This window comes from Sceloporus undulatus, chromosome 1 (assembly GCF_019175285.1).
Source record: "Sceloporus undulatus isolate JIND9_A2432 ecotype Alabama chromosome 1, SceUnd_v1.1, whole genome shotgun sequence".
Lineage (NCBI taxonomy): Eukaryota > Metazoa > Chordata > Lepidosauria > Squamata > Phrynosomatidae > Sceloporus > Sceloporus undulatus.
Window position 1 is genome coordinate 97,791,809 of NC_056522.1, and position 20,407 is coordinate 97,812,215.

Sequence of the window (20,407 nt, forward strand, 5' to 3'; positions counted from 1 at the left end):
TGTCTCACCAATGCTATCAGGACTGATACAGGACTTCTACTTCCTTGGCTGTCCAGAATGCAGTTTTTCTGAGGTTCTGGAGAGGCATGCCTGGCAAGATACTCTCAACCAGGAAGGTCAATATATCCAGTCCAGTAGGATAGCGGACATCTTCATCACAGAAACTAGAGACTGTTTAGTGCAGCACTCTGATTTCCTTCCATTAGCCATGATCTTCCACTCCAATGCTGTACTTTCTCTTTTGGATTAGGAGTGTAGTATTTGCATGAGATGTAAATACTCCATCTAGTTGCAGCTGCATTAGCTTTGGTGGGGAATCTGACAGTTTTTTCTATTTGTATCATAGTAGGGTTGCCATACTCAGCCCAAAATGTAGGACATTTAAGGTCTTCCATTTTTCTTAAATGTCCTACATTTTGGGCTGAGTTTTGTCCTGCAGTTGTCCTACAGTTTGGTCTAGATTTTGTTCCACATTTTGTCCCTGGTTTTAGTGGACAATTATGGCAACCCTACTACAGCACTTGGAACGCTGAATCTGCTCAGTTTTGGAGGAAATGGAACCTGCATGCCTATTTTCATCACACTGGGCCAAAGCAGACAGCCTAGAAGGAGTAGCATGTGGCTGCTCAGGAATGTGGCGACCAGACGGTACGCTCCCAAAGCAGGCAGCTGATTTGGTCCCAAGCAGGAGGTTGGTGGCGACTGAAAACAGGGTGTTCTCAGTAGGCCAATAAAATCCCTTAAAAAAACAAACAAATACTTGCTTTTATGCAATATCACATTGTTGTTCTATCCATCTAGACATATGGAGTGGAAAATTTTCCAATGCTATATTATTCCACAGAAAATTTTCCAACTACCTACACACACACACACACACACACACACATGAACGGGCTGTTGTAATGCAATCAATCATGTTGGGTGAACTCAATATAGGACATGATGTTCTAGTTACTCTTTTAAGGCAACAAGTATTGACAAGCACTGGCAAAGGGGAACCAAAAATGAAATATTCCACTAGAGTAATTTCCATATAAAGCTTTGAATGTGTTTGATTAAAATATTTAAAACAAAATTGATAAATCAAATAATGTTATTTAGAGCATTGCAAAATATCCCATCCCCCAACCCCAAATTCTACTATTTCCCCTCTGGAAAATCCACATCACTGGTTCTCTTCTATATATGTCTCTACCAGAGCTTGGCAAAGGGCCTGTACAGACAGGCCAAATTAAAGCTGCTTCGAGCCACTTTGGAGATATGCTGTTTGAATGACACACACATTTTAAGAGGCCAGAAGCCACACCAAAGCTGTGCTCCAGTCCTTAGGACTGGAGTCTGGCTTTGGCGTGGCTTCTGGACTCTTAGGATGCATGCATCATTTAAACAGCATACCTCCAAAGTGGCCCGAAGCAGCTTTATTTTGGTCTGTCTGTATGAGGCCAAAGTTACTTTTTTGAACTTCAAATCCAGCAATGCTGGCTCGATACTCTGGTAATTGTACTCTAAAGTAATTTTGCCAGGCCTCTGCCTTTTTAAAACACATCTGAAATTACAAAAATATTACCTTTAGATCACTTCCAGGCAAGGTACCAATTCCATCCTTCCAGTCCATTACACTAAATACATCAAAGTCTTGCCCATTTCCACTAGATGCTGGTTCATTCATTGTGCATTTACTGTAAAATAAAAAGATAGGCAATAAGAAAAAAAAATCCTAATCTAATTTCATACTATGACACCTCTTCCAATGCACTATAGTCCCCATGATTTTCAAGTTACTTTGCCAGCCCCACAATATAATAACCCATGCAAGTATACAGAGTTTGATGATGTCTTCTTAGGACCAATGCAAATGTAACTGCAAAAAGCTCTCCAGAACTCATTACACTGCATACCGAGCAGACTAGTAAACTGGAATGAAGGGAAAAAATCTGTCTGAGTATTGAAGCCACAAATTCTACCTTGTCATGAGAGTCTTAAAACAGAATACAGGAGGGGATATCATTCTTCTAAGCATAATCACCTTATACATAATAACCTTTTCACCACCATATTGAGTTGGGAGATACTTCCAGTATGCATGTGTAGTTGTGTCCCCAGTCTGATGCATTCCAGATGTTTTGGGACTAAATCCTAATTCTAATTGCAAACAAAGTACACATACTAAATTAATGCGATTTATTCATGTCTTGACTTCCAAAGTGAGCAGGGAATTCAATAGATGAACTGTCAATGGAACTTGCTACTGGATTTAGACCTTGGCCTACAACTCCTGCCAGTCCTTGTAAAAATACTATATTTTCTGGCGTGTAAGACTACTTTTTAACCCAGGAAAATCTTCTCAAAAGTCAGGGGTCGTCTTATAAGCCGGGTGTTGTCTTATAGGGTAGGTGCTTAAACTTCCAAGCCAGACTGGGAGACTCTGCAGTTGCCGCATATGGTGGGGGGAGATCAAAAACGGCCGCGGCTGCATCCCCACTGTATGTGGCGACCATATGAAAGTAGCAAGGGCAGCGCTGTACAAGTACAGTAGAAGAAAATCCACTCACTAGGATTCGGGGAAAGAAATGACTTAATGTGGTCCTGATGACGAGGTGAGGGGGTGTCTCACCTGGAAGGTGTAAGTGAAGGGTGAAGCAAGCTGCAGGTGTCCAGGACACCTGAGGTATGGAAAAAGAGCCGTGTTTGCACTACCTCTCTGATAGTCTTGGAGACAGGGAGGGCTGGGCAAGCAGGGAGAGCTGACCAATCCAACAAGCTTTGTATACAACAAGTTCTCCTGCTAAGTACCTGCATGTCATAAGTATTTGAATTAAAATTACCATATTGAAATCAAATCTGACGTCATTTTTATTTGGTGTGCGTTGGAAGAGGGGTAGTCTTATATGGCAAGTATATCCCAAACTATATTTTAACTGGAAAAGTTGGGGGTCGTCTTATACACCCAGTTGTCTTATATGCCGGAAAATACAGTAGTACCGGTTTTAATTAGTTGTAGTCTGGAATCTCTGAAGAGCACCAGTTTGGGGAAGGCTAGTATACAGGATTGCAATAGCTTCGCTATATGCTATTCAAGTTTTAAGCGCATCACCGAGTACTAAAACAAACAAAAACAACAATGGCTGATGGCTTTGTTGAAAAATGAATCCGTGAACTACTCAAATCTGTCTTTAACTTTAAGTGAAACATATCCGGTACAACATCTAAAAGTAATTTCCATCTCAGTTCATATGAAACCACTATGTTGTTCTTTACTTCTGTTTCATACTTAACAAGGATCCTTTATGTTTAACCTAAGAACATAGAAAGAGCTAAGTAACTGTTGAATTTTATATATGGCTGGGATTTCATCAGCTCTATGTATTAATCTAAAGCAATTCACATATAGGTGAGTGTCTGACAATTTTGTTTATGAAATGCTGTTCTAAACTGTCCACTAATCTTCAAGTGACAATAAAGAGCTTACAAATACATGGTGCTTACACAAAATGTGGCATGTGGCCATTAGATCCTGCTAATTTAATGATTTTCAGATGCTATTGCTCTGCAACTCTTACAAGAAGTATCAGCAAAAAACAGAACACATAGAGAATGTTAGTATTAACTGGTAAACTGGTAAACCCTTAGGCACGTTACAGACCGCCGAAAAATGGTGGCCTGTACCCGCCCCTTTCCCCACCAGATCGGGGCCTCAGTGGCCAGAGCGGCAGCCGCTGAGGCCCCAATCTGCCGCTTTCCAGGCCGCAGGGAAGCGGCAAAAGGCCGCTTCCCCGAGGCCTGGAAAAGGGTGTCCTTGGGGCTTCAAGCCCCAAGGACACCCCACAGCATCGGGGAGGAGGAGAAAGGGGCTGCTTGGCCCCTTTCTCCTCTGTGTCGCTTGGCGCAGCCATCTAAAGGCTGCGCCCAGCGATGCAAACCTGGAAGGAGCTCCAAAACGGAGCTCCTTCCAGGGCCACAGAAAGGGCGCACTAAGCGCCCTTGTGCGGCCCCACTACGTAACAACCATGCCACCCCGTTTAGAGGCGGCGCGGTCGTGACATAGTAATGGTGGCAGCCGTGTGGAACGGGCGCCACCATTTTGTGCGCGCTCTGCGTGTCCTAGGGTTGGGGCCGTCCGGAAAGGACGCCCCTTTCTAACCCTAGCACGCGCGGAGAGCGCACTTTTAGGCCCGGTAAATCTACATCTCAATTTTTCTGCATAATCAGCTAATCACAGCTATTATACAACCACTTTCTTTGCAACAAAGGAAGCTGTGAATGAAACCAAAGTACATTTCATATGTAATGCTGTTATAAAACATATGTGATATAAGGCACAAGCCATTATTGTGAACACATTTCATCAAATTTTCAACTGGTGGATTTAGTTGGATTTGTTTTACCTATGAAAGCGGGGGGGGGGGGGGGGAATATACCTTCACTATGTATGATGTATACATTGCAAAATCAAAATATTTTATGTTAAAAACCTTCCAGCCCAGACCCAAGAAACATTATATTTTTCTTGCACAAGTTCCTCTGGTCTTCTCTGAGTCCTGACTCACTTCAACAAACATAATAGGAGGACTCAATAGACCAACCATTAAGCACAGTGAGATGGTTGTTTGCTCTGCTTATTTTCTAATTAATTTGGAAAATTACCTTTTAGAAGTACAGACTGAGTCTCCTTTATCTGGAATTCCAATATCAGACATATTCCAAAACCCAAAATTTTCCACATGGGTGACTGAGAGAATGATACCTTTGCTTTCTGATTTTTCAGTGAAAACAAACTTTGTTTCAACAAGAAAATTATTAAAAATATTGTGTATACAATCACCTTCATGCTATGTGTACATGCTATATACACATAGAGAGAACAGGCTGACCCAGCGTAATCAGGGGCTAGCCTGGAGATAGAGCGCCCTCCCTCCATAACTGTCATCTTTCGGCCGGTGAGGGAGAGAACAGGCTGGCCCAGTTCCACCAGGGCTAGCCTGAAGAAACAAAGCCCTCCCTCCGGTCCATCTGCCTTGGTCCAGGCCTCAGAGGGAGAGAAGAATGCTGGACCTGATCCCCTCCCCCCCTCACCATTCCCTTCTCCTTTTGTGTCATGTCTTTTAGATTGTAAGCCTGAGGGCTGGGAACCGTTTATTATCCCCTCTGTTGTAAACTGCTTGGATTCCCAGTGATTGGGCGGTATATAAATAAGACCTATTATTATTATTATTATTATTATCATCATCATCATCATCATCATCATCATCATCATCATCATCATCATCATCATCAATGTTTAAATGTCGGTCATTATGTACAGTGGGCCTTTGGTATCTGCTGGGGTTTGGTTCCAGCAACCCATGTGAATATCAGAATTCATGGATGCTCTCAAATCCCATTTTATGCAAAGGTGTAATAAAAGAGTGTCCCCTATATATGCATATATTCTAAAATCCATAAATAAATAAATAAATAAATAATCCAAAATCCAAAACACTTCTGGTCCTGAGCATTTCAGATAAGGCAGACTCAATCTGTAATATGTTATATAACTCATTATCAAGCCCTTCCTCACATATTTAGCCATTACTCGTGTAAAACACTTTTGTTGTGTGCTACATTATTTGCTGCTTTTAAAAAAAAAAAAACCTTAGGTTTGCTAAACAAATGGTACAGAACTTGGAAACCTCCAGCTAAACATACTCTCAAACATTTCACATACGAAAACAATGGCATGTTTTACCAAGCAACAACAGTGTGGTCAAACTGACAAAAGCTTTTAATGAGGAAGAATACACATGCAAGGAGAAACTGCAGCAGATTCCTTCTGCCTGAGCCTATTGGGAAGATTCTGCCCACTTCTCTCCTCCCTGCTAATATAAGAAAGTACAAACTACAGTGGTACCTCGGGTTACGAAATTAATTCGTTCCGCGGCTAATTTCGTAACCCGAAAAACCTTCGTAACCTGAATTGCCATAGGCGCTAATGGAAAAAAAGCCGCGGCTCTGCCGCGGCTCCATTGAAAATAGCGCCGAGGTTTTTTCGTAACCCGAAAAAACCTTCGTAAGCCGAAACAATAAATCCCTATGGGATTTTTTCGTATCCCGAAAAATTCGTAAGCTGGGTAATTCGTATCCCGGGGTACCACTGTATTCTTGTACAATGGCAGGATACAGACTGCCCAAAAGGGACCGCCCAAAAGGGACCGCCCACAGCGGACAAACTACGTGGCTCCCTTGCACAACAAAAAGCCACAAAAAGCGGCTTCTTTCTGCGGCGCCTTTATAACGCCACAAGGCACCAATGGCGCACTTGCGGCGTCATCAAGGCACCGAGACGTGCGGACGCTAGGCTTCCGTCACGTCAAAATGGCGGCACCCATGTGTATAGGGCACCGCCATTTTTACGCCCTCATTACGTGCGAGGGGCAAGGCGCGTCAGGAAGCGCCGTCCCTTGCATGTAACGACGGCGCCCGATAGGGCCCGTCTATATAGCACCTTAGTTAGAACTCAGTTTACAGCATATGAAATAAGGTGAGGAAAAAGGAGGAGGAAGAAGAGGAGAGAAAGACATTTTGCTGAAAAAGTGGGATGACAGAGGATCAATCAAGCCTTTTCCTTGCCAAAAAGGGGAAATTTGGAGGGCATGCATGAAACTGCTCAAAATGCCCCAAAACACTCTCTTCTGAATACTTATAAAACATTACCTGTCAGAGCAAATACAGTATCTGCAATTTTGCCACTCATTATGTTTCTTTTAAAATTTAAGTTTTTTCGCACTTCATTTTGTAAAAGAAGCAACTTGGAGCAGATTACTGTATTTTCTCTTAATGCAATTTCACAACTCTTGGTGACAAAACTTTCAATGATTTCAGAGGCTGAATGCTGTGCTTCTCAACTGCAAAAGTAGCCAAAGCCAAAATCTGTAAATTTGCAGATCAAACTTAAGTGTGACCACACCTGTATCCATACTAAGAAATGGGCTAGAAGGAACTCTTCTTGTCCCCACCTTCAAGATAGAGGCTATGTCCACACTGCAGAAACAATCCAGGTTGTTAGCACTTTAATTGCCATGGCTCAGTGCTATGGAATTCTGGGATTTTCAGTTCTGTGAGATATTTAGCCTGTTCTGTCGGAGAGCTCTGGTGCAACAACAAGCTACGGTTTCCAGAATTCCATAGCATCGAGCCATGGTAATTAAAGTGGTGTCAACCTGGATTATTTGTGCAGTGTGGATGCAGCCAGAATCAATACTAGGCTACAGGTTTACATTTGCTTCAATCTAGCAAAATGAAAACTAAAATCATAGGAATAATCCCCAATAAAAACAGTAGGACTACCTCCCTAAATAAATATGCTGAAACACAAGATTAATTCATTCATATTTTTAAAGAATAAATTCAGTGTGGCTAAGTCCTACTAAACTCCAGACATGGCTAATTTATCCATTATTTTCAACTTGTTTTAGCTATAACTAATTTAAGCTGGATCAAAATCAGTGGCTTTAAATGCCCTTATCATCTTCAACAGTGTTGAAAAAATTAAAAGTTGAAATATTCATATATACAATATACTATTTATAACTAGCATTAAGTTTTTATTCAGAATATCACAAAGTTAGCCATGAACTCTTTTCAGAAGATCAGTGTGTAACACAAACTGGCAAAAGTGGCTTAACAACCAACTACGCTCTACATCTTTTCTTCCTGTCCCAATATTGCTGCATTTTCGCAGCATTCAGACATCAGTACATTATTGCTAGCATAAGTTAATTGTTCAGTCTTCTAGAAGGTTCAATGCAATATGAACTACTGTAATATAGTTTTGTGAATGTCATCTGCATCTACTCAGTAGCGCCAATAACACTGCTGAGCAAAAATCCCATTTAAATATCATATTGCCATCTTTCCAACAACATGACTGAACCTGCCCAAAGAAAACTTGTACAGGCATTGGAATTCAGTAATCTCAAAGTAAAATGATAAGAAACCTCTCCCTCTCTCATATATATATATACACACACACACACACACACACACACAAAGCACATTCATTTTTTGACTCTGTATGATGTAGGAGTTGAGTGTAGGGCTAGGACTCTAGAGATCAGCCAAGGAAATCCATTAAATGACCATGGGTGAGTCACACACTCTCAGCCTCAGAAAGCCCTATGGTAGTAGGGAAGGACTTGAAGGCACACAACAAAAACAATGGCTGAGAGAGAGAGAGAGAGAGAGAGAAAAACAGGCAAGATGCAGACTACCTCCTTATCCTAAGTAATCATCTCAGGCAAAGGAGCATGTATTTATTAATTAGGTTTTCTTTAAAAGAGAAGAATGAACCAGTAGCATAACTTACCCTACTATACCAAGGCTATCAGTCCAGTCAGTTATCTGTGATTAGGATTTATAGGACTATCCCTAAAAAACTAAGGCCCAGTACAAACGGGCAAAAAACGCCATCCTGCAGGCGGGGTGAGGGCTGAGCATGTATAAAATTACCTTCAGTCTATGTTATGAAGTGCATACAAAACATAAATGAATTTCATGTGTAGATTTGGGCCCATCTCCAAGATATCTCACTATATATATGCAAATATTCCAAAATCCAAAATACTTCTGGTCCCCAAGCATTTCAGATAAGGGATACTCAACCTGTATTACCAAGTGTCATTTTCACAACATATAAAATGTTTAACTATATATATTCTTATCTGATAGAAAATGCCATATCTGCCTCTCCATGTATGTTTCCATATTTATTTATTTATTGGATTTATTGAAGCCTGGAATGGGATCTAAGGAGATTTGTTTCCAATACTGGCCTATTTTATACAGAGAATAAGATAAAGAAGAAATATATGATATGTATTATAGCCAAATATATGAAAGCTGATTTTTTTAAAAAAATTAGCACACTGTCAGAAACATAACTGCCTTGACTAACTTCTTGGCGCTCATTATGTTTGACAAAGAAAAATTCTCTTTTTGTGGGTTTGAATGCAGAGTAAATGAAAGAACTCTGAGATTGAGATCTAAGCACTCTTCTTACACAGAGAGGAAGAAAACCTAGCTAATGAAACAAGTGTCTATAAATAGCAAATAGCAAATACACACACACACACACACTACAGAAGCTTTTGAGATAAAACCACATACTGTTGCTGCAATCATATACAGTGGTGCCTCGGGTTACGAAATTAATTCGTAACGCGGCCGCTTTCGTAACCCGAAAAGCCTTCGTAAGCCGAATTGCCATAGGCGCTAATGGGGAAAAGCCGCGATTTCGTGCGAAAAAGCCGAAAAAAGCACCAAAAGTTTTTTCGTAACCCGAAAAAACATTCGTAACCCGAAACAATAATTCCCTATGGGATTTTTTCGAATCCCGAAAATTTCGTAACCTGGGTATTTCGTATCCCGAGGTACCACTGTACTCAAGATGGGTGTGACAGTACAGTCAATGGAATACGTAGGATTGCAACCTACACATATTGCATAGAATATCATATATACAGTACTTGTAAATAAGATGACCTCAATTATAATTTGAGGCCAGATTTTGGAGCCAAAATTATGGATTTTGACATGACCAGCAGATGAGTTCCTGGATACTCCTCCTCCAGGGAGGCCAGGCCTCCTCTGGCCTGCCACCACTGCCTTGATCGTGTGGGGCTGGAAATCCACCCCTTCCCAGCCTCCCAACCAATCAAGGAGGCTGCTGGCTGGAAGAAGGGGCAAGGCTTTCAGCCACAAGGGGGTCACGGCATTAGAAAGGTTGGGAACCACTGCCCTAGAGGAGGAGGGAACTATGGTAAATGATGGCTGTGTGTTGGAGGCAACTAGTGTGGGCAGGGCTAAGAAAATGTGCTCGTCAAAAAGGATGAAAAGTCAAAGCAAAGAAAATGGCGATAATGTTAGCAGCAATTACAGACTTTTTTAATGTGATTACTGTCCTTGATTTTAACCTGACAAATATCTTATTCAAATCCTTCAAATCCCAAGTGCTCATTGATGGAATAATTGAATAAACAGTGGAATTGTTGAGGGAAGCACCAAAGAGCTGCTGCTGCCACTTTCCCAGCCAAGCATTCCAAAAGGGCAGAAGCAGCACCACAGCTCAAAAAATAAAGGGTGATGTTGCTTCTTTTAGATTCTCCTGGGACAGACTAAGCACTCTCCTTTCTCTGCTCTACACAGAGAAGGAGATGGTTCCTTGTTTGATAAGAGTTAAGGTACCATACTTTGGGGGTTGATTTTTTGACTAAAATTTCTCGACTTATAACACAAGTTATGTACAGTAACGAAGTCTGTTAGTCAGTCAAAGCTATTCTTTAATTCACAGCTTTTCCATAAATGTTCTGCACTGATATATGAATAATCATGAAAAAGTATATGCAATGATGTTAAGTTTCATTAAAATCATTAAAAGGAACATTGGCCTTACCTGTGAGATGTTTCTTTTCAGAGATACAGTCAGATATCCTTGAGTGGGTTGCTCCTTTCTCATCACTTCAGTAGGCAGGAAACAGATTTCGAGAGGGAGCAACCCCCCATATCCCTTAATTCACGATACAGCCAGACAACTAGCGCTCCCCCCCATATATATAACATATAATGATCAAGGAAAAAAATTATATAACAGATTGAACAGACACAACTAATGACTAGTGCAGATCACTAACTACAAAAAAGGAATATACAGTGGGTCCTCGCCTGAAGCTCAGCGGCGCGCGGGGCGCAACGGGTGTGCGCGCCCATTCAATTGAATGGGACGCGCCGCCCCTTCCACCCTGCGTGTGCCCCACGGCTTGAGCGCGTATGCTCAAGCCGCCTAAGGCGCACCCGTGTATGATGCGGGCGCGCTGTATTACCATCTCTTCCACTAGGGCCACTGCATGGAGAAGATGGCAAAATGCTAACAAAAGACAGAGAAAAGGCAGAATTACTCAACACCGTCTTTGCCTCTGTGTTCTCAGAAAAGGAAAAGGGTGCTAAACCTGAGGATAATGGAGCAGAGGACAGAATTGGGGAATTTCAGCACAGAATAAGCAAGGAGATTGTACAGGAATACCTTGTTAATGTAAATGAATATAAGTCTCCAGGACCAGATGAACTACATCCAAGGGTATTAAAAGAACTGACAAATGTAAGATCAGAGCCACTAGCAATAATCTTTGAGAACTCCTGAAGAACAGGAGAAGTCCCAGCAGATTGGAGGAGGGCAAACGTCCCCATCTTCAAAATGGGGGAAAAAGAGGATCCCAACAATTATCGTCCACTTAGTCTGACATCTATACCAGGAAAGATTCTAGAGCAGATCATTAAAAAGAGAGTCTGTGAACATCTAGAAAGCAATTCCATAATCACAAAAAGTCAACACGGGTTTCAGAGAAAGAAGTCATGCCAGACAAACCTGATCTCTTTCTTTGATAAAATTACCAGCTTGGTAGATGAAGGGAATGCTGTGGATATAGTATATCTTGATTTCAGTATGACCTTTGACAAAGTTCCCCATGATATTCGTGCAAACAAGCTTGTAAAATGTGGGCTAGACAAGGTAACTGTTACATGGATTTGTAATTGGTTGACTGGCTGAACCCAAAGAGTGCTCAGCCATGGCTTCTTTTCATCCTGGAGAGAAGTAACCAGTGGGGTTCCACAAAGGCTCTGTCCTGGGGCCAGTGCTATTCAATATCTTTATCAATGACTTGGATGAAAGAATTGGGGGCATACTTATCAGATTTGCAGATGACACCAAATTAAGTGGAATAGCTAATACTACAGAGGACAGGATCAAAATTCAAAATGACCTGAATAGACCAGAAAGCTGGGCCTAAGCTAACAAAATGAAATTCAACACGGAGAAATGTAAGGTACTGCACTTAGGTCAGAAAAATGAAATGTACAGATATAGGATGGCGGACACTTGGCTGAACGAGACTACATGTGAAAGGGATCTAGGATAATGCAATTTTAGGCTGCATCAATAAAAGTATAGTGTCTAGATCAAGAAAAGCAATAGTGCCACTGTATTCTGCTTTGGTCAGACCCCTCCTGGAATATTGTGTACAGTTCTGAGCACCACAATTCAAAAAGGATGTTGAGAAACTGGAGGGTGTCCAAAGGAGGAAGACTAAAATGGTGAAGGGTCTGGAAACCATGTCCTATGAGGAATGACTTAGGGAGCTGGGGATGTTTAGCCTGGAGAAGAGGTTAAGAGGTGATATGATAGCCGTTTAAATATTTGATGTCATATTGAGGAGGGAACAAGCTTGTTTTCTGCTGTTCCAGAGGACAGGACCCCGAACAATGGCTGCAAGCTACAGGAAAAGAGATTCCACCTCAACATTAGGGCTGTTCGACAGTGGAACACACTCCCTACGAGTGTGGTGGAGTCTCCCTCCTTGAAGGTCTTTAAGCAGAGGCTGGATGGTCATCTGTCGGGGATGCTTTGAGAGTTCCTGCATGGCAGGGGTTGGACTGGATGGCCCTTGTGATCTCTTCCAACTCTATGATTCTATGAAGTCTTCATTCCTCAGTTCAGCGTGGGTTTGGATGTGTCCACCTGCATCGCAGAAAAGAAACATCTCACAGGTATGTTCCTTTTTCCAGCAATGGAGGGATAGACATCATCATGTGGGTCATACCACAGCCACTTCCTGGGGGGGAGGGTGAACTGAGGCAAATTTCCTACTTTGGAACTATCAGTTGCAGCACTCATCTACTGAAGCATGCCTCCACTGATCTGAAGGCCTACAGACGACAGTAGCACACAAACATAGATGGTGATGCCGTATCACTGCTCCACATATGTATACGATGGGAGAATTCATAAACAGAACAGCCAAGGTGGCAGCACTGTGTGTGGAAGGTGCAACAACCACCCCTGGCAGTGGGGGCCCTGACAATGTGTGGCATAGCATGATACAGGCACTTAACCACCTTGGCAGTGCTGAGGCTGAGACCTTCATCTTTATCAGTGTTCACATCTTTATGTTTTGTTCATATCTTTATGTTTGTATGTAATTTATACATAAATGTTCAATAAATATATATTTATTTAAAAAAATAACCTATATTCACCTTGATGGGTAGCTGGGAAGACTTACATTGTGAGTTCTAGAAGAATAGGACAGACTGGACTGGACAGTTGGAATGAGACAAACATGCAACCCGATTACCTGATTTGCTTCATACAACGAATATGTATCTTAATTGCCTTGCATATGTTCCAGGTATGCCATGACGTTTCCAGTTCCTTGGAGGGGACTCAGACAAAATGAGGGGAGTGCAACCTCATGAGCTCTGTGAAAGCCTGAGTTGACCTTAGGCAGAAACTTGCAGTCTAACCTGAGATTCACTGACTCCTGATGTAAAATGCAAAACTCTTTCCTCACTGATAAGGCCCTCAGCTCCCAACACTCTTCTAGTCAAGGTGACCACTACTAGGAACAATACCTTTCACGTCAGAAGTTTCAATGAAGCTTCTATCAAGGGCTCTAATGGTGCTTTAGTCAGGGTCAACAAAATGAGATGTAGGTCCCAATTTGGGTATCAATGTATTGTGGGTGGTTTTATCAGTGTCGCTGTCCTTAGGAAGCTCTTGATGTGTGGGTGTGTGAATAACTTTCTTGCTCCAGACAGAGGGAGCACCAGTCTGCCACCAGTCTCTTGGGTATATTTGGAGACCTTTATCTCACCCTTCTTTTAAATACAGTAACAGGGTGTTCACTGTGACTGGTTCACAGTTCAGACCCTTTCTTTTGTTCCATCTCACAAATGGTCTAAAATTTATATCCTTCTTGTCAACTGACATTCAGGATGGTGCCTGCCACCTTTGGGTTGATACTATCCTTCAGTAATATTTCCTGCTCAATCTCTATGAGTGAAGGTTGAGCCCTGCTGGGTTCTGGTGACACACCTGCCCTTGGGTGAGCAGGTATTTCCTTATTCCTGGTATAGATTCGTGATTTCTGAGAACCATACCCTCCTTGGCCAGTGCAGTAGAATCACGATTATCTCCACCTTTTCCAGTCTTACTTTCCTGAGGCATTTGGATATCATGGTTGTTGGAGAGAACACATACAGGTGTTCCTTCAGACACTTTGTGCTGAGTATGTCTATTTTTTCTTCGTCATATGCCTCGAATCTTGAGAAAACCTTCAGTGTCTGTGTGTTGATCAGCGAGGTGAACATGTCTATCTGAAGGCAGCTGAGTCTTTCTGGAATATTTCCAGGTGTAGTTGCCACTCTGTGTACATCTGTCCTGATGACCCAATCTGTTTTGGTGTTCAGCTCCCCTTTTATGAGATCTGCCTTTATGGCTGTTAGGTTGGTCTCCACTCAGAATAGAAGAATCATCAACTCTGTCATCAGTGTGTTTGAGCATGTGCCTCCCACTATGTTTATGTGGGCCTTTGCTGTTACACTGTCTGTTCAGATAAGAACTGCCTTATTCTTTACTTACTGGTGGAAGGCCGTAAGAGCCAGCCTTAGTGCTTTCAATACCAGTCAGTTTCTGCTGTGGGAAAGATCCTATTGATTCCACCTTCCATGTGCATAACAGGAGTCAAGGACCATCCCCCATTGTCCCAAGAGTGGCACACTGTTGCATCACCCTCTGAGAGGCCTTTGGAGAGGGGATTGTTGTGGTTGGGAAGCAGCTGTTGGGGCACTTGCCCCAGCCATTTCAGAGGCTATATACACATTTAGGCAGACACAAAAATCCTTATAGGCCACATGGCCCTCTGGTATGCAGAGGTTGGAAAAGTAAACTTGCCCCTTTTCTGAATCAGTGGTCACAGCACCTCCATATGCTCATTGAGTCTTGCTTTACTGGTGCTCCCCCCCCCCCGCCGCAATTGCTGAGAGGGGTCCCCCTCCTCTGTCCTGACTGCTTTCTGTTTCTGGCTAGGGACTGCATGGGCATCCATTTCCCTGAGCCTAGAGGAAGACATGGGGGAGGGGGGATTTCTTCCTCCGGCATGCCAGAATTGTCCTTCATGGGGCTCATCCTAGTCTCCTGGTTTAGCCCACCAAGAATAGAGGGATAAGGTGAGAAAGAGCGGGGTGTGGTTTGGGTTTATTGGTTTGAGAATTAAATTTTGGAAAGGAAAAAGTAGATTGAGATGAGGAATGAATCTGGAATCACCTATATGGAGCAAAGGCAGGAACTGGACTGCAGGATATGGGGGGGGGGGTGTTCTCCCTGCTGAGAACTCCCTCAAAGTCTATCTCCTGACTACTGGAGTGATGAGGAAGGAACAACCCACATGGGGATGTCCATCGTTGGGAAAGCACAGTATTCTCAACTTTAGAATATTAGGACATTTTGCAACATATTATTAAGAACCACAAATATATGTTCATCACATAATGTTAAGTAATGACTTGCAAGTGTGAAAACAGCCATCAATTTTCAAACCATCTGAGCATTTCTTATTATTTAAAATCACCTTAAACAATGTATTTCAATTGATGCAGTTTATGTGTTCAGCTAGATGGAAAGTCCTATGTGTTCCTACAATGATCATCAATAACTTATATACGAATTGTTAATATATATTCCCAAAATATATCTTTAACAATAAGATGCAATTCCTAGGTTTATATATACAGTCAGACCTCTTTATCCAGGGATTTTTTATCCAGATTCAAGCATCCACTGTTTGAAAATATTTTTAAAAAAGTATAAATTCCAAACAGCAAACCTTGATTTTCTATTTTATATAAGGGACACCATGTTGCTATGCCGCTGCATTTAATGGGACTCAAGCACCAATAGATTCTGTTATCCACGGGGGATCCTGGAACCAAACCCCAGCAGATAACAAAGACCCACTGTAAATGTTATCTTAGACCCAATGGTATTACTAAGAAATATAACTACTCCTTCAAATGCTAACCATACATCCCAGCAAGGTAAGTTTGCTATGAAAGATGGGCAGAAAGACCTATAAAAGCTCAATGAATGACCACAAGCAGAAATATGAAAGAAAACAAGTTCTTATACAAGGCCATTAACAGAAGCAATAAATAAAAAATAAAACTATGGATGTGAAATACCTAAGCACCATCATTTTTTTCAGCAGCACAATATGTGAATGGGGAGAAATTATTTAATGCAGGAAAGGATAACTTTGTAGGGGGGAATTATCTCCCATGGGTCATAGCATCAGACTATTTCCTGTTTAGGTTTCAACTGAAAACCATCCATTTGCTTTTAGTAAATTTAGCAGATTCTTTTTATGGGGGGAGAGGGGATTTGGGGTTATAAGCTGTACATTTTAGTGATGACTTGGGTGTTTTATGCCCATTTTGCCAGGGAAATTGGCTGGAATTTTATTTCCCACACATTCTTCACCCCTGATTTATTGCAGGGGAGAAGGAGATATGGTAATGAGGAAATGACAAACTGTTAGCAGGAAAGTGGGTTCAAAAAAGTAAGTACTCAACCTAATTTTGGTCTTCTGCCCAGACCACATCTACCTGAATTAATGTCAGGTCAATTTTAAGGAAAAGAACTACCATCCAGAATTTAATTCTAAAGGCGTCCAAATGGATGAATCAGGAGAATTTCCTTAGATTAAACTGCTAGCCAGACTATTCAGGGGAGGAGCAAGGAAGAAAAATGGGTGTCACTGTTCACAATAATATTCCCTTTAGTAGGAGGCATCATATTCAGAATATGGTGTATACCTGATGCCCCTTCACATTACAAAATTGTAACACTACGATTTCAATTCAACAGTTGTGCCTGCATCCTACGGAAGTCAGAGGCCCTTTCACAATACACAAAGTGCTATATTCCACTTCAATTGCCATGGCAATATCCTGTGGAATCCTGGGGTTTGTATTTAAATGAGGCACTAGAGCTCTATGGCTGAGAAGTCTAAATGCTCCTCCCTCAACTGCCAATCCCAGGATTCCATGGGATGTTGTCATGGCAGTCAAAGTAGAATACTGTATACATTATTATTGTATGGTGGGAATTCAATCTAGCCCTCTGGCTGCAAATTCTAAACTGCAAATTCCAGTGCTAAAACTGTGTAGTATGAAAGGGGTCTATATGTGGTAACCATGAACCCCCCTCCAAATAGCTTAGACTCCTACTCCCAACAGTCCTAGCCAGCAGAGCCAGTGGTGAGGAAGTCCCACAACATCTGAAGGACCACATGTTCCCCACATGAAGCTAGAGTAAAGATTCTGTTAACATACCAACTAACAGCTTCAGCTAAACCAGAATAATTTCTTACATGCTTTTCCATTGCTCAATGAGGCAAAATAAACCTCCAAAAGTAAAGCATAGCATTAAAAACAAACAGGATAGTTGAAGGGCCAGACAGAAGAGATGAAGGCTAACACAGACTCAAAATTGTGGGTTTCTGGGGTAAATTCATTTCACAGCCTTGATAAATTGAGGTAAAGACCTTGCAAATCAGCACACCATTTTTACTTTGCTTAGTGTAGGTACTTGAAACAAGACTTGGTCCATGCCTGCAAAGTCCAAATAACATGACCTCCTCCCTAAGGTAATCAGTCCAGATGACACAGGGACCAAATCCCCAATTCTGGTACAAACTGTCCAGACAACGTATAGCCAATTCAGCACCAATTTCATGATATACCACCTCTAAGATGAATTCAACTCACCTTTTGTACAGATCTTCCAAGAAAACCTGGAGAATTAGACAGATGGCAGGCGTTTACAACATATCCTGCTATGCCACCCACTGCGACTGCAAATTGCTCCCTCTGAGGACAGAATGAGTCACCCAGCCATGTTATAAACAGTGGGTGCCTCTTTTTCAGCCTCAAAGGGAGCAACCCTCAGCAGTGGGCAGCACACAGGGACACTGCATAGACAGTGTGCCATCACTCCACATTGACTAAACAACAGAAGAACATTGGGCTGCTTCAGGGTTGCTCCCAGAGTATTCAGCACTTGAGAAGATGCCATAAGCGAGTATAGAAGACAATATACGAAGAGAAAATGAGAAAAACATCTGAAATACATGAGGTGAAGAACCTTGTAAGGATGCACCTGCAAGGTTCCCTGCAGGAGCCCTGATGGCACAGTAGTTAAATGTCTGTACTGCAGCCACTCACTCACAAACCACAAGGTTGCGAGTTCAATACCAGCAAAAGGGTTCAAGCTCGACTCAGGCTTGCATCCTTCCAAGGTTGCTAAAATGAGTACCCAGATTATTGGAGGCAATTAGCTTACACTTTGTAAACCACTCAGGGAGTGTTTAAGTGCACTGATAAGCAGTATAGAAATGTACTTGCTATTGCTAACTTGAGCATCCCTCAGAAAAAATGGCTGGATGTTTTTGAGCAGTTCTCATGAATCAAAAAGGTTGGAAATCATATCAGTTCCCAACCTGTGTTCTATGGAGCCTTTAGGGCTCTGCAAGTCCAAAAGGTTGGGAACCCCTGTTTTAGAACATCTCATATTCACTAGCAATGTCCTGCACTAGCCAGAGCAACTCTGCAGAATGCATTGGATCAGCCAAGTTTACAAAAACACAGATTAGCACTGCATGATTTCTCAAGATCATGAGCCATCATAGGAAAAAGACTCTCCTCGCCACTATAGCAATGTTTTATCAAAATGCAGAGCTGGATTAACAGCTTCCAGACATCAAAACTCCAACTACAGCTTATACAGTAGAAATACAGTACATTCATCTCTCCACATTCACTGGAGTTAGGGACACAGGAATGTGAAAAAACTTCAAATAACAAAAACACCATGTTTTTACCTGAGAGAATACCTCTCTAGGAATCTCTAGGTCCTCCAGTGCAACTCTGTGGTCAACATCTGCTAGACATAGAATTTCACCGGTGGCACTACAAATGCCTAGTGGAGTGTTCTCTCTAGCAATCTGTAGGTCCTTCAGTGTGACTTTTGGATAAAGTTGACCATAGAGTTGCACTGGAGGACCTAGCTATTCCTAGAAAGAACATATTAATAAAATCTGTAAATAATCAAATTCAAAAAAGTCAAAGCCACAAATGTGGAGGGATGAGTGTATACAGTTAGCCCTCCATAGCCATGAATCTTTTATCCATGGCTTCAAGCATCCACGGCTTGAAAATATTTAAAAATACAGTATATACATTCTAAAAAGCAAATCTTGATTTTGTCATTTTATATAAGGGACACCATTTTCCTACCTATGCCACTGTATTTGATGGGACTTGAGCATCCACAGATTTTGGTATCCACAGTGTGTGTGTGTATCCTGGAACAAAATCCAAGTGGATACCAAGGGCCCACTGTATACGCAACTATATGTCAACTTCATATATAAGTTGAAGGCAGGTTTTGGGGCCAAAATTATGGATTTTAAGGGTAAAATTTAGGGGCATATATAGGGTTGCCATCCAGGAGGACCTCAAAACCGGGGAAAATGTAGGACAAGGCTTAAAATGTAGGACTTCTTTTTTTTTTTTAATTTCCTGGCCAGGAAATTAACAAAAAAAAAAGGTCCTACATTTTTAAACCTTCTCCAAGGCCTCGCTGGGCCTGGGAGACAGCCTCTCCCAAGCTCCAGCGAGGCCTTGGAGGACTCTAGGGCCCTGCTGGGGCCTGGGAGACTCGGTAGGCAAGAGGTGCACCATGTTAAGAACTGCATTAAGCACACTTAGGCTGCTGCCACACTGCTTTCACTTTCATCACTCCATCCTATGGAATCCTGAGATTTGTAGTTTGTTGTGGTGCCAGGGCTGGGCTTTGAAATCTCAGGCATAAGAGAGGCAAAAGGCTTGGGCTGCATCTACACTGGAGAAATCATCTGGTTTGAGACCACTTTAACTGCCTCGGCTGAATGCTATGGAATTCTGGGAATGGTGGTCCCTTTGCAAACTGACTCACACTCACACAGCTAGGACTTTGGATAATGATGATGATGATAAACGTGGAAGCCAAAAACACACACACCCCGGCCCAGAAAGGCCTACCTTTGGTCCTCTCCTTTCCCTTTTGCTGCTGCTGCCGCTTTTGTTGCGGCTGGGGCTGCCCTCCGCTCCAGTCCTTTGCCGGCCCAGGAAGTAAACAGAGGAGAGCTCATCCTCTTTAACCTGGGTGGCCAATGGGGGCAGAGAGCTGGAACAGCCCGCCCCTGCCAGCAGTCATAGACTACTGAAGCAGGGGGCGGGCTGTTCCACTATTGGCCAGCCAGGCCCAGCTTGCCAGCCAATAGTAGGTGGCCCTCCAGCGCGCCTGGGAAGATTAAATGTGAGTGTGGGCGCGCGGAGGTGCGGGGGTCAGCACAGGCAACAGGCCCAGCTTGCGGAGGCGAACCGCGGCGGCGGCGGCGGTAGCATCCACAGCAGGCCACACAGCGACGGCTGCAATGGTGGTGGCGGCGGTGGCGGCCACAAGAGCGGCCGAAGGCGCCGCCATAGCGGCGCAATA

General features: G+C 42.5%; 1 protein-coding gene across 1 annotated transcript in view; it reads right to left on the bottom strand.

Annotated features, from left to right (window-relative positions):
* Positions 1–20,145, bottom strand: part of L3MBTL3 (L3MBTL histone methyl-lysine binding protein 3) — a 108,918-nt gene extending 88,773 nt beyond the window's left edge. The window contains 2 exon segments of the mRNA XM_042444750.1: positions 1,571–1,682; positions 19,951–20,145. Of these exon segments, the coding sequence (XP_042300684.1) occupies positions 1,571–1,682; positions 19,951–20,060 (222 nt within the window). The 5' untranslated portion in view covers positions 20,061–20,145.
* Between the last annotated feature and the right edge of the window lie 262 nt (positions 20,146–20,407).